The 10998-nt window shown below is 42.5% G+C and overlaps 1 protein-coding gene across 1 annotated transcript in view; it reads right to left on the bottom strand.

Moving 5' to 3' along the window:
- GPR162 (G protein-coupled receptor 162) overlaps positions 1 to 10791 on the bottom strand; it is a 15559-nt gene extending 4768 nt beyond the window's left edge. The window contains exons 1-2 of the mRNA XM_042454601.1: positions 9646 to 10791; positions 2268 to 2457 (exon numbers count right to left, since the gene is read on the bottom strand). Of these exons, the coding sequence (XP_042310535.1) occupies positions 2268 to 2457; positions 9646 to 10539 (1084 nt within the window). The 5' untranslated portion in view covers positions 10540 to 10791. The remainder of the gene's footprint in view (positions 1 to 2267; positions 2458 to 9645) is intronic.
- Between the last annotated feature and the right edge of the window lie 207 nt (positions 10792 to 10998).

The raw sequence follows: 10998 nt of genomic DNA, 5'->3' as shown, positions 1-10998 counted from the left end.
ATCAATCTCCCACCCTTTATTTCTTGGTGTTGAACTGAGAATCATAGAATCATAGGGCCCATACAGACAGGCCAAAATAAAGCTGCTTCGGGTCACTTTGGAGGTGTGCTGTTTAAATGATGCATTCGTCCTGAGAAACTGGAAGCCGTGCCAAAGCCATGCTCCAGTCCTAAGGAGCTAAGAATGGTATGCATGAGACAGCTGGCTTTTTATTGTATCTTGGCAGAAATCTATTCACAAGTACAGAAAAAAGAGAGGGCTCTGCACCTGCCTCCTGCCTTATAGGACTTAAGACTCCCGTCCTACAGCCAGTGGTGTGTGAGTGTATCTTCAAGTTGGCTTCTGACCTATGGTGACCCTCTGAGGTTTTCTTAGGCAAGGAATCTTCAGAGGTGGTTTTGCCAGTACCTTCCTCTGAAATGTAGCCTACAGCACCTGGTATTTGTTAGCAGACTTCCAGCCAGGTTCTAACCAGAGCCAACCCTGCTTAGCTTCCAAGATCAGACAGGATCTGATGCCTTATGGGTGTTTAGGCACCTTACACTAGAGTGCAATTCCCTAGCAAATTCTTCCATGCAAACTCCTCCTCAAAGAAAACAGAGCTGGACAAAAAACTGGAAATGCTCCTCAAAAGCTCTATTTATGTCAGTTAATAGAGATTTGGTAGAAAAAAATCCCAAAGGAAATGTGCCTATATAGCAGATATTCTTGAACTAAATAGGTACAGCTTGGAACAGCAAGGTACAGCTTGCCAAGTGCTTTTAGTGACACTTAACCTAACTGTTGCTTTTAATATCAGTTATGTTAGTTTAATTACAAGTAAAATTATTCATCACAAATGAACATTGATTTAACTACAATTCTAGGTGTGTTTTTCTTTCTTTCGCTTGTTCTAAATAATTTGGACAATCAACCAATTTTATTCCAATCCTGTTCCATTAGCTAAGGGCCGGACTGGGTGTCTCATGCATTTTTAAAAGGTGGTAGAAGGTGTCTGTGTCTGGGTATTAGAATCTACAACATGGCAAACAATAGCACTAGCAAACATCCAGGAGTAGCCGTGTTGGCCATATAACAAATCCAATAACATCAAAAATCCATGAAACAATGATAAATCCACAAAACAACCAATAAAGTGACACCAATAAAGGTATCAATGTTTGGTAGATTTTTGATGTTATTGAATTTGCTATATGGCCAACATAGCTTCCCCCTGGATGTTTTCTGGAGTTCAGGATACCGCATTACGTCTGCAATAGGGGAATCCTAAAGAGAGAGCCAGTGGACTGGGAGCTTCATATTTATTATTTTATTATTATGGTATTTATATCCCACCCTTCAGTCCTAAAGGCTATCAGAGCGGCTTACAATTATTATTTGTAATTATTTTTAATTAATTAATTCATATGTGAACTTTCTACCTCCAACAAACACCCTCCCCTAAAATTGGGACTGCATTGTTTTACCTCACCACCACATAACATTTTCATGATGCAAACTCATGAAGTGTCCTCGCCCTAATAAAGGGGCCCGTGGCTTCAGAAAGGATGGAGACACATTGGATTGCAAAAGAAATATCTTTTTGTGTTGCAAATGGATGATAAATTTCCTGGACTTTGAATTTCCTGGACTCCTAGTAGGAGAAGGTGTCAGCCTGCAAGAAATACCCTTCTATACCATCTGAGAACAAAAACATTTTGAGAACAAAAACATCTTCAATTGCACCTTGCCTGATGAAGAAGCCAGTGGAGCTTCGAAAGATATGCATTTTGGTTGTCTCAATAAAGGCATCACTGTTTGGTGGATTTTTGATGTTATTAATAGCACTAGCAGGTATTTCCACAGGGAAAGTAATGGGAGGACTAGTCCCAAGATATGTTCCATACATCCCTGCGCTTGCATTTACCTTTGAAACCAAACCAAGCCAAACCAAGGGAGAACCAGTCATGGATCTGTTAAAAGTACAACTTGTTTGAATAGTTGTGAGACCTGTTTGGCGGTGGGATGTACTACTTCAGAAAGTGGTGGGTTCTCCTTTGTTGGAAGATTCTTTAGCTGTGGATTTTCTGTACTGACTAGATGACTAGATGACATTTGGGGTACCTTCCAATTCTGTTATTCTAAGATTCATATTCCATCTGCTGTTCCCACAGCCCACAAAACATAACCCACTGCAATCGTGTTGTAATGATAGTGACTTCCTCATCCTGCCCACAGTTTTCTCCTCCTCTTCCTCAAACACACATCATAGGAATGGAGGTGCTCACCATCATCCCCATCTTCCTCTGACAGTATTGCCACACATTGCTCCCACACCGTACGGACATCAGCTCGGTAACGTTCACAGGACCAGATGAAGGATGGGAGTAGCAAGGTCTGCACCATGGAGCACCAGAGCACTGCCAACACCATCCAAGTGGGAGCTGTATCATAGCGCAGGCTGAAGAAGCTCACCACCTAAAAAACAAGGAGACCGTCAGGGTGGACACAGTTGCATGTTTGGAGATAGACAATATATTTTTTTTCAGAGAACTGAAAGAGGAACTGCTGCACACTACAGTATTTAATCTTATTAGACATATTTATATTTACATTCCCCCAACAGTCTTTGCAGGTTTCATATTCTTTTAAAACTCTTTTGAACATGTTTGATCAGGGAGAAGAAAGAGACAAACTAAAGACATATGTTTCATAGGAAAATAAGATATTATTTAGACAGTATTAGTAGTGTAGCTGTGTATCACTTTCTATAGGAAACAAGCTATACAGTGGGTACTTAGTTCTGAGCTGTGGAATTAATGGATTCTTAATTCTGAATTGTTTGCTTGTAGGAACCAAAAGGTTTTTTGTCTAGTTCACCAAGGCAGACAGAAAAAGTACATGAGAGCACAATCATCTCAAAGTGGGCTGAGTGCTGAGTGCTTGCCAAAGTTCAGCTTCTGCCTCTTGAAGCAATAGTCAAATTGTTTCTGATTCATCGTACATATGCACTACAGCTTTTAGCTGTATGAATGCCTATAATTGCTATAGCTATATGTATGCAGCAGCAGCGAAGCAAGATGTGCATCAGCAAAGAGTCATTGCCATTGCCATGCAGCATGAGTACATGTGGCTGTTGTTTTTCCTTGCAACCATTTCTTCGTCCACCAAATATATGTGTACTTGGGTTATTTGCTGTGTGAGATTGAACTTCAGGTGCATCCAGATGGAGGGCTCCTAGAGCTACTGATGAAAAGGCATGGTAGACCTTGCCCATCTTTTCCTATCTGATCTATTTCTGAGCCAATGTGGTATAATGGTTTGAGTGTCAAGACCAGAGTTCAATTCCCATCTTGGCCATGAAGCCCATTGGGTGACCTTGGGCAAGTTACATGCTCTCAACCTCAGGGGAAGGCAATGGCAAACCTCTTCTGAACAAATCTTGCCAAGAAAACCCTGTAATAGGTTTTGCCTTAGAGGTCACCATTAAGTATGAACATAACACAACAATAACAAGGGGGGGGGGAGATGGACAAAGAGGTAGAAAAACACAGAAGGATTAGAAATGAAAAATGGTGGCACCCAGATCCTCCCAAAATATGGGCTTTGTAGCAGGGAAATGTCAGGACAAAGCCTTCACTTAGGACGTTATCAGACAAGGAAAATTGGAAGTATAATCCAATGGCAATCCGAACACAATCATGGGGTTTAACGTTATTGCGTGATAGACTCCCACACGCAATTTCGGGCAATGGGAAGTCAGTCCGAACACAATCATGGGGTTTCACGTTATTACGTGAGAGGTGATCACATGCAATTTCGGGCCATGGCAAGCTATTTTTGGGCAATGGGAAGTCAGTTTGAACACATTTCGAATTCACGTAAATTTGCTGAACTAGCGAATTCACGCGAATGTGTTCTGGCCCCACTTTCTTTTCATTTGAAATTACCGTAAGAGAAATTCCTCCCATGTGATAAACTCCTTGGAAGCACTCAAGGATATTACATTTTCCCAGAACTTCCAGACCACTCTATCTGCCATTGGAAAACTCAGCTATTGGTTCACAACTGCTGTATCAAATATAGTAGTAAAAAGTTTGCAGGCATCAGGCAGTACCTGCAACATTACCAAATTGGTGCTTCAAAATTAATACACACAGATCTCTGTAATCTTTTTATTGCTTTAAAAAAAAACTCACACAGCTGCAGTCTGAACACTCTGTTACTATGCCAGACCACTGCAGAAGCATTCACCAACAAGATGCCCCCTCGAAATGTCCCCAGCGTGTTAACATTTACTGTTATGTGTCTTGTAAAAATAATTATTAGAACTCTGTTCTTCATTGCTGGAATGCACATCTATGAGGTTGCAGCAATGTGAGCTAAGGCTGAAAGTGACAAAGGTTTCCCAGGGAGTTTTACTGAACCAGACAACTGCAATAATTCTCTAAAGATGCCAGCCACAGATGCTGGCGAAACGTCAGGTAGAAACTCTTCTAAAACATGGCCACATAGGCCGAAAAAGCCACAAAAAACTGCAATAATTCTTCTACTTGTCACCCAGATCAACATTGCATATCCCACTTACTCCTCCTGCCAGAACAATGGGCGAAAATGAAATTATTTCCTGCTTTCTCCCAAAAGGGATCTGAGAAAACAGTGTGTGAAAAGGAAAACGCAACTCAAGTAATGAATTTAGACATCGTGATAAGCAAGGGAAGTTGATGTCAATGAATGTTTGATTGATCCAACTTGCACAGGAATGGCAAAACAAACCCCAAAACTCTGGTGTAGACTGTGATGGTATTGTGGCTTGTTTTTTTTCCAAAGGTCAGCAAAAGAAATTGATGGTTTATTTCTCTCTTTATTGGGGTGGGATGGGGTATAAGCCACAGTAGTGGTTGGAGACATCACAGTAAATAAGCCACAGTTGTTTAGCAAGTCTTGTTTTGCAAAAAGCAGTGTGAAATAGCATGCTGCTATCTGGGTGACCTTGGGCATGTTGCATGCGGTCAGCCTCAGGGGATGGCAAACCTCCTCGGAACAAAAGAAAACCCCAGGATAGGGTCACCATAAATTGGAAATGACCTGAAGGCACACAACAGCAAACCACAATCCACAATAAGCCAAAGTTCCTGTGGTTCTCTGTTTGGCATGATGCTGTCCAAAAGAGGCCAGTGTCGAACAACTCTCGAAGCTTCAGAAAGTGACTGGTTCTCCACACTCCTTGTGGAGTGACAAGAAGAGGCATGGGGTGACAAGAAGAGGTGTTTGGGGGGAAATACTGGAAACCTTGACAGATTGTAGAGCTAGGTCAAAACTAACAAAATGAATTTCAAAAGGAATAAATGTAAGGTACTACATTTAGACAGGGAAAAAAATGAAAAACAGAATTAGTGTATGAGTGACACCTGGCTGGAAAGCCATACCTGTGCAAAGGATATGGAGCGCTGATTTCCTTAGTGGGTGGTATGCCCAAAGTATTGGTGTGCAACCAGTAGTCTTTAGGACCATGTTGAGAATGAGAGTTGCATGAAACCTCTTTTCAGGCTCACCCCAAAACACCGCAAAGCATTGCTGACCACTTTATGTGGTGGTGTCTCCTGATCGTCATGTCCTCAGATAAGCTTACTTCTTTGGCCTTGTCTTTCACTAGTAGTGGTCTTTGGGAAACTCTTTCAAGGCTTGGGTACAGGTCATTGTTTCTGTGGTTTGAAGTGACACTGTTTTGAGACAGATTGACCAGAGCAAGGAGTTAGAACACATAGCAGTAGGGAAGAAGCAGGGGCAAAAAGGAATTTGGGACCCTGCTTCAGCTTTGTGAGCTTTTCTAAGACTTGGTTGGCAGGTTGGAGCTGCGCTGCTGCTCCTGCTTTCTTTCACTGGACAGGCCAAGAGAAGAGGTAGCAGAAGAAAAAAAATTTTTTTGAGGGGGGCGAATGCTTGAAGCTATGTGGGGAAAGCACATCTCTCGGGAAAGAGGGGGAGGTCATTTCTTCAACAGAGTCATTTGCCTTGTAGTGGCTCCTGTAGGAGTTTATCAAACGGGAGGAATTTCTCTTAAATTTGAATTAAAAAAAAAGTGGGACCAGAATGCATTCACCTAAAGTCACTAGTTTAGCGCAATTACGTGAATGCACATTGCATTCGAACTGGCTTCCCATTGCCCGAAAATAGCATGCCATTGCCCGAATTTGCGTGTGGCAGTCTATCACGCAATAACATGAAACCACATGATTGCATTCGGACTGACTTCCCATTGCCTGAATTTGCGTGTAGTGGGTTATCACGCAATAACGTTAAACCCCATGATTGCGTTCAGATTGCCATTGGGTTATACTTCCAATTTCCCTTGTCTGATAAACTCCTTAGACATGACAATACTCATCTTTAAAGATATCAATGGAGGTCATGTGGAAGAAGGAGTAAGCTTGTTTTTAGCTGCTGCTCCAGAGACTAGGACATAAAAGAATGAATTCAAATTATAAGAAGAGATCACGCCTAAACATTAGGAAGAACTTCTTCAGTGTAAGAGCTGATCAACAGTGAAAAAGACTGTTTCAGAAGATAGTGGACTCTTGTTATTTAAAGACCTTCTTTGCAGGTCTTTAAACAGAAGCTGAATGGTGATTTAGTTATGTATTCCTACATGGCAGGGGGTTGGGATAAATGGCCCTGTTGTTCTTTCCAACTCTGTGATTCTAGGAACTTGATCTGCTACTGTGATTCAGGCAATGCTGGGTTTTTGAAAAGAAATAAAAACGTTTCAATTTGAAAGTACCGCTATAGTGTGTGTGTGTTTGTGTGTGTGTACATCAGTCATATAAATAAACCAGTCCCAGGATTCTGCTATGTAGAAGTGTGACTATCTATCTATCTATCTATCTATCTATCTATCTATCTATCTCACATGTATCTGTACACATGAATGGAGACTTAGCCATGGAAATAAGTGAAATTTGATTTTTCTCTGGCTGACATTAAACTCTATTGTATGAAACAAATGGATTGCACTGTGGGATTCAGCTGAGACACGATCAAGACTGCATTTTGCTAGCAATATACTAGACTTTATAATGCATTTTGCTAGAATAAAATAATGACATCCAGCTTTTGAAATAAAGTATAACCAGAGCACTTGGTATCTGTTAGGTCAACTGCAGGTCCAGCATATGGACCAGGAGACAGTGTATGTGTGGTTGCGTATGCAATGTGAACCGAAGCACACGGGTTAATTTGTTAGGGAGTGCCAGAGGAGATAGACATCAAGGCTTAAAGACACTGAGTAGATGCAAAAGAATGATCTAGGTATCCAGGATACAAGCCACTGCCAAATGCCTATTATTTAAGAAAATGTCATGTCGGAATATCAAAGGGCTGTGTTGCAGAAAACGTCATCTCTGTGCCACAGCACTCTGTCTTGCTTCCTTCCTTGAACTGATTTGGATCCATCACTTCTAACAGAAACTGAGGACTGGACAAAGATCTTGCCCTCTAGAGGCCATTCACAGGAGGAGCACATGAAGCCATCTCAGGCTACATACAAAAACAGGTTTTGCTCTCTTTAATGTGGTATGTACAATAGATGCGCTGTTGTTTATGTTATGCAAACTTCATGACCGTTTTGTCTTTGGAAAACAGTTTTTAAAAATATTTCTGCAGGGCTTCAAAGCCTGCTGTAAAATAACCTACCCTTGTTTGTTCAGAGAAAATGGTGAGCCATGGGAACCCATTTTAGTTCATAGGCAAATCCAGGATAGGAAGGCTGTGACTGTGGTCCAGACGTGGCCCACCACGCCTCCCCCATCTGGGCCTCTGCTTAAACACTGCTCATCATTCTTCCACACACACAGCCCCCTTTACCTTGCTTGTAACCTATTTCCCATGGATCAGCTAAGCAGTTTGTGTGCATGGGAGTCATGGGGAGGGTTAATTTTACTTCCACCATTGCCCTCCCTCCTGCTCTTCAGCTGATTCAGGAGACAGGTGAGGGAGGAACAGATCACTCTTTTCCTGCAACTCCAGCTCACTGGATCAGTGGGGAAAGTGGGCAAACAGAAAGATGGAGAGAGAAGAGACAAAAGGGAGGATCAGATGTCAGAGAGCAAGGAGACACACGGACCAGAGATGGAGACAATGGGTGAGAGGGACAATGTAGGAAGGACAGCAAAAGGCTAAAAAGGCCAATGCAATTTTAGGCTGCATCAGTAGAAGTATAGTGTCTAGATTAAGGGAAGTAATAGTGCCACTGTATTCTGTTTTGGTCAGGTCCTACCTGGAATACTGTGTCCAGTTCTGGGCACCACAGTTCAAAAAGGATGTTGAGAAGTGTGTCCAAAGGAGGGTGACTAAAATGGTGAAGGGTCTGGAAGCCATGCCCTATGAGGAATGCCTTAGGGAGCTAGGGAAGTTTAGTCTGGAGAAGAGAAAGTTAAGAGGTGATATGATAGCCCTGTTTAAATATTTGAAGGGATGTCACATTGATGAAGGAGCAAGCTTGTTTTTTGCTGCTCCGGAACAATGGATGCAAGCTCCAGGAAAAGAGATTGAACCTCAACATTAGGAAGAACTTCCTAACAGTAAGAGCTGTTTGACAGTGGAACACACTCCTTCAGAGTGTAGTGGAGTCTCCTTCCTTGGAGGTCTTTAAACAGAAGCTGGATGGCCATCTGTCAGGGATGCTTTGAGATTTTCTGCATGGCAGGGGGTTGGACTGGATGGCCCTTGTGGTCTCTTCCAACTCTATGTTTCTAAGAGAGAGAATGGAGTGACAGAGGCAATGGGGAGATAAGTGTGCAAATAGGAAAGTTTATAAATCAAGTGTATATGTGGCCTCATTCCCACTCTCTTTTGGATCTGCCCTTTACCAAGTTTGGCTTTGGCCTTCCCACCATTGGCACGAAACTTGCAGGATACCTTTGTAAGAATATTTTCCCAACTCTTTGCAAATGTTATGGGCAATTACCAGTATGTCTCTATAATACAGTTGGCTCTCTGTATCCACAGATTTTTTATCCACAGGTTCAAGCATCCACAACTTGAAAATACTTTAAAAATATATACATTACAAAAAGCAGGCCTTGATTTTGCCATTTTATATAAAGAATATCATTGTACTATGCCAGTGTATTTAATGGGACTTGAACATCCACAGATTTTGGTATCCATGGGGAGTCTAAGGCCGAGCAGATACCAAGGGCACTTTGTACCACCTTCAACACTCTTTCTCTCTCATGCTCTCCCTCTCTCTCATTCTCACAGTCTTGTTGCAAAAGAAATTAGTTAATTTCTGAGACAGTGGTTTTCAAACTGTGTTTCAGAGAAGCTTGGATTCCCCCAGAAGCCTGCTGGAGATTCCCCAGTGAGATAACCAGTACTGGCCAACAAGCTTCCCCTTGAAGGACCTCTTGCCCATCACCACTGGTCTTCTCCTCAACATTCACTTGCAGAGGAGTGTGCCTTTGGTGTTTTCTACTCTGCACAGTGGGATCATCTACAGCAACAGAATGCAGCAACAGATTTGGTTGCATGCCCCACATAAACTGAATCATCACCCAGAATCCTCTGCCAGACACTCAGAGGTTCTCTTGCAAACAAACCAAGTTGGAAAGGTGTAAAGTCTGAAAACCACTGTTCTAAGATAAAAGAAGTGGAAGTATTCCTTACCAAAATGGGAACCCCAGTCAGTGAGTCATACAGGAAAACAATTGCACTAATGAGATTGGTCATCTGCATGGATGTCTTGGCAGATTCAGATCCATCCAAGGATGACCGTCTTTTGCCTCTGACGTCCTCTACTACAATGGCTGGCACGTTGAAGGTATTGTGAGCTGAAGGACAAGAAGCTTCTTCTGTTCTCTGGTGATGGCATCTGTGGTGCCTTCGGTGTGCCCACAAGGTCTGGTAGAAAGTGATGCCCACACACACCAAGCCCATGACTATGCCTCCAAGGAGAAGCAAGCTGAAGCACACGCCAAATCCCAAACCTATCTTGCTGACAATGAACTGGCAGCCAGTGGCATAGTAACGCTCCCCATTGTTGTGCCAGCCGATGGAAGGTAGTGTGGAGAGAATGAAGGACACCATCCAGATGCCCATCACAGCATGCAGGGCCTGCTTCTTGGCATTGCTCAGACGGTAGTTGACAGGCCATCTAACCATCCACATACGGTGGTAGGACAAGGAGGCCACGGTGAAACACGTGGCCAAGGCCAATGTATAATAGGTGGAGACAAAGACCTTGCAGATACTCTCGTTCCAGTCATAGTCGGAGGATTCACGTCGCAACTGCACTACTGCGTAAGTGGTGAGTGGCACAGCAGCCATGAGAATGTGCGTGCCTGCCAGGAAGCACAGCAGCAACTCCAGGGGCTTGTGCTTCTGCTGCTTGGCTGTGATGCTCAGAATGATCCAGGAGTTGGCTAGCAGAGCAAGGAGCCCACAAGCAAGCCACCACAGTGAGTTGTTGTGCAAGGTAGCTTTGGACAATTCCTCCATGGGGCTGCTGCCTCCCCCACGATTCATTGTGCTGTCTCCTCCTTGGGTTCTGGAAACCACCATGAAGGGTCATGCACAGAGGCCTTGCAGAGGAACCAGTGTTGCTCCCTTCTCTACTACCAAAGGGAAATAGGAGGGAGATGTGGAAGTAACCTCTGGGAGGAAAAACCACTGTCTCACTCTATTCCTTGTTATACCTTCCAAGTTTGTCCTTTACTCTCCTTCTCTTATTTTCACTATACTTCCTTTGATCCATTTTTATCTTTTGCTTTCCCCCTCCCTTTTTCTTAAGTGATTTTCTTTTATTTTTAAAAAATATTTAATTCCAAATTTTAAAAAATAGAATGTACAAAAATTAGAGGAACAGTGAAGAAAATTAGACTAAATATAAATTAAATAGAAATATATATATTAAATAGAAATAAATTAAATATAGCTATGAGGCCTATCTTTGTTTTTATGGGAAAGTTAGCATCTGCACTGAACTGTAGGATGCATACAACTTTTTACAGCGTAGACCAA

The sequence above is a fragment of the Sceloporus undulatus genome, chromosome 2 (genome assembly GCF_019175285.1).
Source record: "Sceloporus undulatus isolate JIND9_A2432 ecotype Alabama chromosome 2, SceUnd_v1.1, whole genome shotgun sequence".
Lineage (NCBI taxonomy): Eukaryota > Metazoa > Chordata > Lepidosauria > Squamata > Phrynosomatidae > Sceloporus > Sceloporus undulatus.
Note: the sequence above shows the minus strand (reverse complement) of the source record. Positions and strands in the feature narration are given on the sequence as shown.